General features: G+C 39.5%; 1 protein-coding gene across 3 annotated transcripts in view; it reads left to right on the forward strand.

Annotated features, from left to right (window-relative positions):
• The window catches only part of TNKS (tankyrase), a 246,026-nt gene that overhangs the window by 174,715 nt on the left and 59,008 nt on the right, over positions 1–12,303 (forward strand). For all 3 annotated transcript variants that reach the window (XM_040417872.1, XM_040417873.1, XM_040417874.1), the window contains 3 exons: positions 1,115–1,193; positions 3,005–3,176; positions 10,339–10,418. In XM_040417872.1, the coding sequence (XP_040273806.1) occupies positions 1,115–1,193; positions 3,005–3,176; positions 10,339–10,418 (331 nt within the window). The remainder of the gene's footprint in view (positions 1–1,114; positions 1,194–3,004; positions 3,177–10,338; positions 10,419–12,303) is intronic.

The raw sequence follows: 12,303 nt of genomic DNA on the forward strand, positions 1-12,303 counted from the left end.
AAAAAAATAAAATATATATATATATTTTTTTAAATAACGACATATATAGTTTTTATGCGTTTCATGTGGGACATAAAAGCTTGGTATGCTTTGTGTCCATAAACAGCAACAAACAGAGTCAAAATTATGCACTTTTGAACTACGTTTGAGCCAATTATAGTCTATGGGTCCATCGAGCAATACGTTTCTAGTGCTTACACTTGAAGTACAGCAAAAATGAGATGTGATCAGCCCCTAAGCCATACCCTAAGCCATACCATTTCTTTGCACAGTTGTGTGACCTCCTGTTTAGGGTACTTTTCCACTAGCGTTGTTAGAATCTGGCAGGCTGCTCCGGCAATCCGTATACAAACGGAAAGCTTTTTTTTCCCGGATCTGTTAGACCGATCCGGTATCATCCAGAATAACGGATCCAGTATTTTTTATTTTTTTTTCCCAAAGATCAAAAGAGAAAACCCTCTCCCCCTCTATCCCGGCGCATGCGCAGACCGGAAAACTGGATCTGGCGATGCGGCATTTTCCAGATCTCTGTGGAAATTAAGTGCACTATTGTTCCGGGATTTTGGCCAGAAAAAATATTGCAGCATGCTGTGGTATTTTGTCCGGTCAAATACCGTACATGGGACGGAGCGGACGACATCCTGATGCATACTGAACGGATTGCTTTCCATTCAGAATGCATTAGGACAAAACTGAGCGTTTTTTTTTCCGGTATTAAGACCCTTTACTGGATTTCAATACCGGAAAAGAATAATGCTAGTGTGAAAGTATCCTTACAGGTACAGGTGAAACTCGAAAAATTAGAATATCGTGCAAAAGTAAATTTATTTCAGTAATGCAAATTAAAAGGAATTGCATTAATGCAGCTTAAAATTAGAATTTTGTGAAAAGGTTCAATATTCTAGGCTCAAAGTGTCACACTCTAGTCAGCTAATTCATCCATATCCCCTAAGCAAAGGGTACCTCAAAATGCGATACTTTGCACGATATTCTAATTTTTCGAGTATCCCCTGTATTTATGGGCAATGTCTTCCTTTCCTGTTTTGAAATGGGGAAGAGTGAGAAGTTTGAGACTGAGGATTTAAATACTGCATCATTTCTTACTTTGTTGTAGTTTCATGACGCCTTTACATGTAGCTGCTGAAAGAGCACACAATGATGTCGTTGAAGTTCTGCATAAACATGGAGCAAAGGTAAAATGTCATATTTAAATAGAAAGTCTTCTTTTTTGCATGGAGTTGATATTGTTGCTTTTGTACCAAGCTGTGCGGTCTATTCCTCTCTTTCTAAGCTCAGGGTTAGATACAATTAGAATATTAGGTCAGTACATTTATCTGAAAATCCTACAGTACCTCAAAGACATTCGGCTTTTATGAAAATTACTTTGCTACTCAGACTCTGATTCATCCCCCGTTCCTGGCAACAGGATGAGTACGGTAATTTAATTGGAGTATCTTGGCCATCTATCTGCAATGATATCTCTTTGTGTCGTTTCAATACAAACTGCTTCTGAGGGTTTTAATGCTGAAATGAAAAGTTGATCCCACCCCTTGTAATTAGAAACAAGCAGGAAAAGGACCGAAGCCATACAGTGTAGGAAGGGGAATTGTGTTTTCTCAGCTTAAATGAGATACATCAATTTCCAAATATGATTGCTTTTTTATGCAAGGGTAACTCCTACAGGACCAGGCCAATTTTATTTTATTTTTTTGGTGTTTGTTTTTGCTTTTTTTCTCTTCTCCTTCAAAGACCTATATGTTTTATCTTTACTTTTCTGCTCAAATGCTCATATGAGGCTTGATTTTTGGGGGACAAATTGTTTCTTTTAATAGCATCGTTCAGTTTACCATATCTTGTATTACAAAACAGGAAAAAAAAATGTGTGGGGTGAAATATAGCAATTCTGCCAATTAATTTTGGGTTGTGGTATTCATCATACAGGATGCAAATGTTTATATTTAATAGTTTGGGCATTTTCAGACGCAGCAATATTTTATATATAAAATTAGGAAAGCGTATGTTTGTTTTAAATTCTAATTTGTTTGATTTTTAAAATTCCTAGAGGATTTCAACAAATCATTAAATTGCTTATACCATAGACTGCAGTTTCATACTATTGTAGTCTTTGTTATTTTTCCAGGCTTCCTATTAAGCCCTGCTGTAGCTTACTTTGGCTGGCCTTGAAGCCTTCACAATGCCCCAGACTGCCATAGCCGCCAATTAGCACCTTGCGATTTCACCGAGTAGGTCAAATGGAGCACCCTCCCTCTGACTAACTTTTCAGAATCTGAAGTCTCTATTGAGTGTGGAATCTGAGGGGTTAAATGACCAGGATCAAAGTTATCTCCAATCCTGGTCATTGCCAGTGGGTGCCAGCTGTATTACACATGTGGTCATCCGGGTTAGAGATGTACATGACCTATACTCAGGATAAGTCATCAGTATCTAGAACCTGGACAATACCTTTAAGGATGCTGCGCTTTTTTGTTTTTTTAATTTGTGCGTTCTAAAAGCCGTAAAAGCTATATTTTTCACCTCAGCATTGGCATTTAAAGAGGTTCTCCATGATTAGAATACATGGCTACTTCTTTCCAAAAATAGCACCACACCTGTCCACAGGTTGCGTCTGGTATTCCAGCTCGGCTCCATTAAAGTGAATCAGGCGAGATGCAAGATCACAAAAAACCTGTGGACAGGCGTTGTGCTGTTTTTGGAAGAAAGCAGCCACCTTTTTCTAATCTTGGAGAACCCCATTTTAAAAATAATTTTATAGTAAGATCTTTTAGATAAAATAAAATTGAATGTGCCAATTTAAAACTATTGGCACTGATAAATTGCATTAGTTACATTGATCTAAAAAAATATTCACTTCTCAGCTCTATTACCTTGATTTCTACTGTTGAAAGTCATGCTTTCAGAGAAAAATAAGAGGATGGTATCTTTTCAAAGTACTATGTTACTTAGATTTTTTTTTTTTTTATAATGTTGTGTTCTTTCCCCTAAGATGAATGCCTTGGACACACTTGGGCAAACAGCCCTGCACAGAGCTGCACTGGGAGGTCACGTGCAGACGTGTCGTCTTCTGTTGAGCTTTGGCTCTGATGCGTCAATCATCTCTCTGCAAGGTTTTACAGCATCACAGATGGGAAATGAAGCTGTGCAGCAAATTCTAAGCGGTGAGTGATTGCATCTTCAAAGCTTTCGTTTTATGGCCAATGTTGATTTCATAATAAGGCACATGGGTAGAGCAATTAAAATGACTTCCACTGAGTGACTAAAAGAAAAGAGGATTTTTGTGCACAATAATAAAAAAATATATTAAACACCACAATGTTTATAAACAAAATAGTCTGATAAAATTGCATTTCTACAAAAGCGAGCCACAAGCAGCTATTGAGATTGTCTAAGTGGCAGGAAAAAAATCCTTGTATGGGGAATAAACATTTTTTAACTTTTAATTTAAAATCCTATTTCATTGATTATGTTCTTGGAGAAATATGAAAAATCATTTAGTGGACAACACATTTGGAAGCAGTTGAATGATGCTCGTCTCACAAGGACATACGGGCATCGAAAAGAAGGCCCAAAAAGTGTCCAAAATAAATTCAGAGTAAAGCTTGTAAAGCCTTTTTTTGCACAAGTTGAGCCAGAATTCTGGCACATTTATGTTAGTAAATCTCCCTCATTGTGTGTATCCAAAAAATAATTCAAATCAACATTGACTTCCTACTTGGTTTATATGTGATAGCATTGATACGGATGGTACTTTGGATTTACAAAGGCCACTTTCACATCTACGGCATGCTGATCCAGCAGAAATAACGGCTGTTGGCTGGACCAAAAACTGTTGCATACAATGCTTTTTGCCCGGCGGAAACCTTGTATCTATGCCGGAAAGAGGCTCGGATGACCACCGGGCCCCAATACAGTCAATTGGGATCTGGTGCTGTTGTTGTTCCAGCACTTTGGGGTTCCCTGCTAGTCTTTGCTGCTTGGTTCCCCTCAGCATAGGGGAAATGCCAGCTCGCCAGACACATTCTTCACCCGGTGACTTATGAGTGGGCATTTCCTGATTGTCGAGAGGGTCTGATTTATTTATTTTACACCATGGGGACCCTTAAAAGGGGATGTCCCATGAAAAATTTAGCACCTGGATCTGAATACTTTTGCATTGCCTGTAATTAAAAATTTTGGATAGCCACTGAACTATTCACGAAAATGTATCTGTATAGCGCCACCTGCTGTTCTTTTCTTTATTTCTTTGTCCTGCTCACTGAGATGGCCGCACATGCTCAGCTTCATTCTTTAACTGCCTCCTGAGCTGTGATAGGGTGAGCATGGACACGCCCCCTGAGCTGCAGCAGAAAAGACACTCCCCTTGAGCTGCCAGTTTGATATAAATCTAGCAGAGCAATGAATGGGGAGATCTCTGCATCCATGTGAGGTAGAGGGCTGGTTCTAGATTTGTTAGAAAGAGAGTGTCATTTCTAATTTTCATTTTTTATATTAATCATGGGACAACCCCTTTAAAAATTATTTAATCATTGTGGGTTCATTGGAAATTTATACCTCATTCTTCAAAAATGTTTGGTGACTATTTAAAATTGTACACTAAACCAAGAAATTATTGCAAATGTATGTGGCACTGCACATTCACCTAGCTCCCGATACAGGCATTTTTTTCATACATGGTGGTATTAGGGCCAGATCCACGTTTTGGTCACATTATTATGCATTTTTAAATAATCTGTCTTCTGCCAATATAGTTTTGGATACGGATTTGTTATGATTTCAAGATATTGTTATATATTGATAGTTTACACAGGGCACTTTTTTTTTAGACATCTTATTCTTCTCTTGATCCTGTGCACTTTAAGGTTTCTGCATGGATTTTGCAGTGGATTCAGTGACATCCATTGGAGTGTGTTCCACCTCCCTTAGGCTTTTCAGTGGGAACCCACACTGCCTTTTCTACAGCTGCTGATTTAATTTCTGTGTGAAGTTCACAACCACGTTAAGAAGTCAGATCTGCAGCATTCAAACTACACATGCACATCAGATTGTTCCAACATGTATTTTCCACCATGTACACATACCGAAAAGCCACAAATAATGCACTAGACCAACAATGAATGAATACAATCATAACTTTATTAGATAAATAGAAAAAAAAACACTTAAAACAACATATAAAAGAGGCATAACTAAGATAACATGGTACTACTGCAACAAATAGGTAACAACATGCAATTCAGATAATGAAAGAAAAAATATTCCAAAGTGTATTGGACACCCCCATGTACGTTTTGCATGCAAAGCTGTTTCTGGGGGTAAATTATTAGGGTTCATTTATTTATTTATTTATTTATTGTGTGCATAACCTAATGACGGAAGATCCTTTTTTTGTATCTGGATATGACCTTATTCGGGCTCATGCATGCGAACGTGTGCTGGCCAGGCCCGTATTGCTGCCCGCAAACAGCAGCCGTTTGTGCACCGCATCACGGATGCAGACCCATTCACTTGAATGGGTCCTGCAATCCAGAAGGTTTTCGTAGGGTGCTTCTATGTTCTATTTTTTTGCTGTGCAGACAGATCAAGGACCCATCCAAGTTGAATGGGTGTGCATCCGTCTGCGGAAACTGCACGGATGTCACCCGTGCATTGGGGACCGCAAATTGCGGTCCCCAATGCACGGACTGACCAGCATACGTTCTTGTGCATGATCCCTTATGCATAGGTTAGTGCTGCATGAGGTTTACAAGATTTAGATATTTTTATAGCCCCTGTACTCATTTAGTGTTTTTAAATTATTTTAATATGTGAGCTTGTTGATATGTTAGATGACATGTAGTCTAATGAATCTCCGAGATTTTTTTTAACGGATGATCTATTCCCCACAATTAAAGTGAATGGGGCTGAGCTGCAATATCAAGTACAGCTGCCAACAAATGGACGGCGCTGTGCTTGCTGAGCAGAGAGAAGTCTGCAGCGCTACTGTGAGCACCAGTGCCTTCTCAAACAGCTGATCAAAGGGGAATACCAGGTGTCAGACCGCCACCGATCAGATACTGATGATAATCAGTTATAATATCTCGGAAAACCCCTTTAAAGAGGAACTGCAACCTCTCCTGACATGTCTATTTTAACAACTACTTACATCTTCTTGTAATAAAAGTATCGGCGCATCAGTTCACAAATCTTGGAAAAACCTTTTAAAGAGGCTCTGTCACCAGGCTCAACCCTATTAAACCAGACATACTGCCTGGTAGGGCTCATGATGCTGATTAAAATGATACCTTTCTTTTGTCTATATGATAAACAGCTGCAGAGAGATGTGTTTTTATTCATATGCAAATTAGAAATTGGAGCACCAGGAGACAGGGCTGAATCGTCTGAGCACTGCTTTGGAACACCCCCTGTGCCCTTCCCTTGGTTGACAAGTCTAGAAATGCTGAGGGCAGAGCTGTTGTCCTAGAGCTCTAAATATCATATGTACTATAGCTTCACCACACTGAGATCTGCTCAGAAAGCGAATATACATATTACTTCTTTATTCACAAGCAAAATATATGATTATAAAGACACCAGTAATATGTGTTAGCTTATAAGAATAGAAAAAAACATGCATCACTATATGGTAATACTATAGCTTAGTGGTATAGTGGTCTACCATGTATGTAGAGATTCTAGCTTCCCAGAAGAGATTAATTTTTTTTTTTTTTTTTTCCTTTATTCAAAACTGTATTAAAAGGCTCTACTATAATAATATATAATCAAATAATAATAATACGGCCATACTATATTGAGAATTTTTTTTTGCTAAAACCTACCGTATTATTTATTCACAGACACAATATATGATAAGAAACCAGTAATATTTATTAGCTTTCTAAAATAACAAAACATTATTTTCAATATAATAAGGACATAGACTTTTCTGATGGGATAAATGTGGAAGAAAAAAAAATATCTGAAGAAAAAAGTTTTGATGTCTTTTCCAAGATTCAAAGTAGAAAATTCGTTGCACACCAGAATTAATTGATGCTTTTTAATTAGTAGACGTATTACATCATATCATATATATATAGTGTATAGTACATCCGGATTGGAGCATATGAGTTAAAGTCGTAATAGTTTGTCCCAACGTTTCGGCCATATGATTGACCTTTTTCAAGGGATCTGTAGCTTCTGGATCAAGACCTCTGCCGGATGTGGTCTTGATCCACAAGCTACAGATCCCTTGAAAAAGGTCAATCATATGGCCGAAACGTTGGGACAAACTATATGACTTTAACTCATATGCTCCAATCCGGATGTACTATACACTATAAACAGTCAAGTCCATAAATATTGGGACATGGACACAATTGTAAAATTTTTGGGCTCTATACACCACCACATTTTATTTGAAATGAAACGAACAAGATGTGCTTTACCTGCAGACTGTCAGCTTTAATTTGAGGGTATTTACATCCAAATCAGGTGAACGGTGCAGGAATTAAAACAGTTGCATATGTGCCTCCCACTTGTTAAGGGACCAAAAGTAATGGGACAATTGGCTTCTCAGCTGTTCCATGGCCAGGTGTGTGTTATTCCCTCATTATCCCAATTACAATGAGCAGATAAAAGGTCCAGAGTTCATTCCAAGTCTGCTATTTGTATTTGGAATCTGTTGCTGTCAACTCTCAAGATGAGATCCAAAGAGCTGTCACCATCAGTGAAGCAAGCCATCATTAGGCTGAAAAAAACCCATCAGAGAGATAGCAAAAACGTTAGGCGTGGCCAAAACAACTGTTTGGAACATTCTTAGGCTACTTTCACACCTGCGTTCGGGTGTCCGCTCGTGCGCACCGTTTGAAGGGGCTCACGAGCGGCCCCGAACGCATCCGTCTGGCCCCAATGCATTCTCAGTGGAGGCGGATCCACTGAGAATGCATCCGCCTGCCAGCGTTCAGCCTCCGCTCCGCTCAGTGAGCGGACACCTGAACGCTGCTTGCAGCGTTCAGGTGTCCGCCTGGCCGTGCGGAGGCGAGCGGATCCGTCCAGACTTATAATGGAAGTCAATGGGGACGGATCCGCTTGAAGATGACACCATATGGCTCAATCTTCAAGTGGATCCGTTCCCCATTGACTTTCAATGTAAAGTCTGAACGGATCCGCTCAGACAACTTTCACACTTAGAAAATTTTCTAAGTTTTAATGCAGACGCATCCGTTCTGAACGGATGCGAACGTCTGCATTATCGGAGCGGATCCGTCTGATGAAACATCAGACGGATCCGCTCCGAACGCTAGTGTGAAAGTAGCCTCAAAAAGAAGTAACGCAACGGTCAGCTCAGCAACACCAGAAGACCACGGAAAACAACTGTGGTGGATGACCGAAGAATTCTTTCCCTGGTGAAGAAAACAGCCTTCACAACAGTTGGCCAGATCAAGAACACTCTCCGGGAGGTAGGTGTATGTGTGTCAAAGTCAACAATCAAGAGAAGACTTCACCAGAGTGAATACAGAGGGTTCACCACAAGATGTAAACCATTGGTGAGCCTCAAAAACAGGAAGGCCAGATTTGAGTTTGCCAAACGACATCTAAAAAAGCCTTCACAGTTCTGGAACAACATCCTATGGACAGATGAGACCAAGATCAACTTGTACCAGAGTGATGAGAAGAGTATGGTATGATCGTAAGCATACCACCTCATCAGTGAAGCACAGTGGTGGTAGTGTCATGGCGTGGGCATGTATGGCTGCCAATGGAACTGGTTCTCTTGTATTTATTGATGATGTCACTGACTGCTGACAAAAGCAGCAGGATAAATTCTGACGTGTTTCGGGCAATATTATCTGCTAATATTCATCCAAATGCTTCAGAACTCATTGGACGGCTCTTCACAGTGCACATGGACAATGACCCAAAGCATTCAGCAAAAGCAACCAAAGAGTTTTTTAAGGGAAAGAAGTGGAATGTTATGCAATGGCCAAGTCAATCACCGGACCTGAATCCGATTGAGCATGCATTTCACTTGCTGAAGACAAAACTGAAGGGAAAATGCCCCAAGAACAAGCAGGAACTGAAGAGAGTTGCAGTAGAGGCCTGGCAGAGCATCACCAGGGATGAAACCCAGCGTCTGGTGATGTCTATGCGTTCCAGACTTCAGGCTGTAATTGACTGCAAAGGATTTGCAACCAAGTATTAAAAAGTGAAAGTTTGATTTCTGATGATTATTCTGTCCCATTACTTTTGGTTCCCTAACAAGTGGGAGGCACATATGCAAACTGTTGTAATTCCTACACCGTTCACCTGATTTGGATATAAATACCATCAATTTAAAGCTGACAGTCTGCAGTTAAAGCACATCCTGTTTGTTTCATTTCAAATCCATTGTGGTGGTGTATAGATCCAAAAATATTAGAATTGTGTCAATGTCCTTATATTTATGGACCTGACTGTATATATGATATGATGTAATACGTCTACTAATTAAAAACCATCAATTAATTCTGGTGTGCCACGAATTTTCTACTTTGACACGAGACGACCTATCGTCCTCTGTGAGCACCCAACTCTATAGAGTGTGCAGATCTCATCATCCCTTTACTTTTCCAAGATTCAAACCTGGGATCTTTACATGCAAAACCAATTACTAAACCACCAAGCTATAGCATTACCACATAGTTATGCATGTTTTTTCTATGCTTATAAGCTAACACATATTACTGGTGTCTTTATAATCCATATATTGCGCCTGTGAATAAAGCAGTAATATGTATATTAGCTTTCTGAGCAGATCTCAGTGTGGTGAAGCTATAGTACATAGTGTATATGATATTTAGAGCTCTAGGACACAGCTCTGCCTTCAGCATTTCTAGCCCTGTCAATCAAGAAGAGGAGTGTGCAGAGCACAGAGGGTGTTACTAGGCAGTGCTTAAAAGATTTAGCCCCGACTCCTGGAAATTCTTATTTGCATATAAATAAAAACACACATTTCTCTGCAGCTGTTTAGCATACAGATAAAAGAAAGGTATTGTTTTAATCAGCATAATGAGCCCTTTAATAGGGGTTATCCTGGTGACAGATATATAGTGTATGTTGTGTATATATTGCCTTTATATTGTGGATGTATAAGACTATCCCTTTAAATTTGAAAAGTGTGCTGCAAACAATCCAGCATCATTGTGTTATTTCCACCATGCTACTATACACTTTGACATCATTACAAAGAGTAGTAAGGGAAACACTTTCTATAAAAAAATAAATATTCCCCACCAATAGAAGACAGTTACGTGTACTGTATATTGTATATGTTTTTGTAATAAAATTTACTTGTTTCTGATACAGAAAGCACACCAGCCCGTACTTCTGATGTGGATTATAGACTGCTTGAAGCATCAAAAGCTGGAGACCTGGATACTGTAAAGGTAAGTCACGTCAACACTAACGCACAATCACATTCCTGTCATCTGCAATTTGTGGGACTTCATAGTTGCTCTCTGATCAGATATTCTGAATTATTGGATGGTTATAGAACAGCATCTACTACCATAACCTAGTAATTTAGAGAGTTTCTGATTCCAATAAGATAGGGCCAAGGGCTATCCATAGTATTCAGTATATTGGGCAGACTAGATGGGCCAAATGGTTCTTATCTGCCGACACATCCTATGTTTCAATCTCTGTTTCTGTCTGTCTGTACATTATGTTGCAGCTTTGAGCTGGATCACCAGACTTTCAGATGTTTTTAAATCTCACTGTACTAATAAAGTTACTATAAGTTACATTTATTTATACATGGGATAAAACAAAGTTATTAAAAGAGTAGATCTCTGCATTGTGGATCTACAGACTTTATTTTAAACTTTGTGCTGGACAACCATCATATAAAGACGTGATTGATCTGGATCTGATTGTTTAAACGAGGGCTTCAGTGCATTGAGGGACAGGCCCTAGTCTCTCGGGGCATCTTGGCTACTTTGCTTTCACTCTATCCACCACTTGATTTACACAGCCAAGCATCATTGGTGTCAGTGCATGCACAGTACATCTGCTTCAGCTTGCCCTGCTGCACAGACCAGTACTACACATGTGGCGGTAGTTGAGTGTATTGTGTGGGATTACAGGGCCAGACAAGAAGATGTGCCTGTCCCTGTCAGTCAAGGGGGAGGGGCCAGAGCTGGAAAGCTGCAGAGCTGAGGTGCACTGAAGTCCTCATTTACATAGGAATTAAAAGACAATTTTCTACAGAACGATGCAATGGATTTTCACAGTAAAATTATGGGTTTTATCAGCAGGATCAACTCTACCAGGCATTATGTCTAGTTTAATAGGATTACTCCTGCTGACGTGCTCTTTAAGATATGTCAACCTGTAGAACTATTTGTCAGTGCATAAAGGAAAACTACCACAAGATGTATGTGTGTGTGTGTGTGTGTATATATATATATATATATATATATATATATATATATACTCAAAAGTAGGGCAGCACTCCTTTGCCAACTGTAAAGTGGGTGCCAGCGGTAACCCCTCGATTCTGGGTGGTAGACAAGTTGCAAAAATCCACGGCACGCCTTAAAAGTGAAAAAATTGGCTATTTATTCACACATGTCATACAGCAATGTTTCGGTATGACATGTGTGAATAAATAGCACATTTTTTCACTTTTAAGGAGTGCCGTGGATTTTTGCAACATATATATATATATATAATATATGTGTGTGTATGAAAACCACTTGTGTGTGTTTTAACACCTCCCTGCTAAAGGTTGTACTGTTACACCTTAATTTTTGTCTTCTAACTGCAATAGGATGTAATTGTACATCCAGTGGATGGTATAGGCACAGAAGGCGTGTCCATTTCCTCAGCACAGAGTGCCAGGTTTATCATACAGCCCACTTCCTATTGCAGTGGCCAGGATTGGAGATCTTTACAATCCTGGCCATTTAAACCCTCAGATGCCATAGTCAGTAGTGACCATGTCATTTAAAGAGTTTGACAGAGGCATTCCCTGTAGGTGCATTGGCACAATGCGATTGCTGGGTGCCGGTGTGGGGAAACAGCTGTTGGTTAAACAAGCATTAAGTTACCATCTATTAAATGTATATAGCCATCTTAAAGGGGTTTTCTTGGATTAGAAAAACATGGTTGCTTTCTTCCTATCTGCAGTTCAATCCCATTCAAGTGAAAGGCCTGGGCTGCAATACGAAGCACAGTCTCTCTGCATTGTACGGCTCTAGGCTTCTTATGCTTTGATGACGCGCAGCTCACTGAAGCACCATGGCTTTTTCAGATAGCTTATCTGTGGTG

This window comes from Bufo bufo, chromosome 2 (genome assembly GCF_905171765.1).
Source record: "Bufo bufo chromosome 2, aBufBuf1.1, whole genome shotgun sequence".
NCBI classification, from domain to species: domain Eukaryota; kingdom Metazoa; phylum Chordata; class Amphibia; order Anura; family Bufonidae; genus Bufo; species Bufo bufo.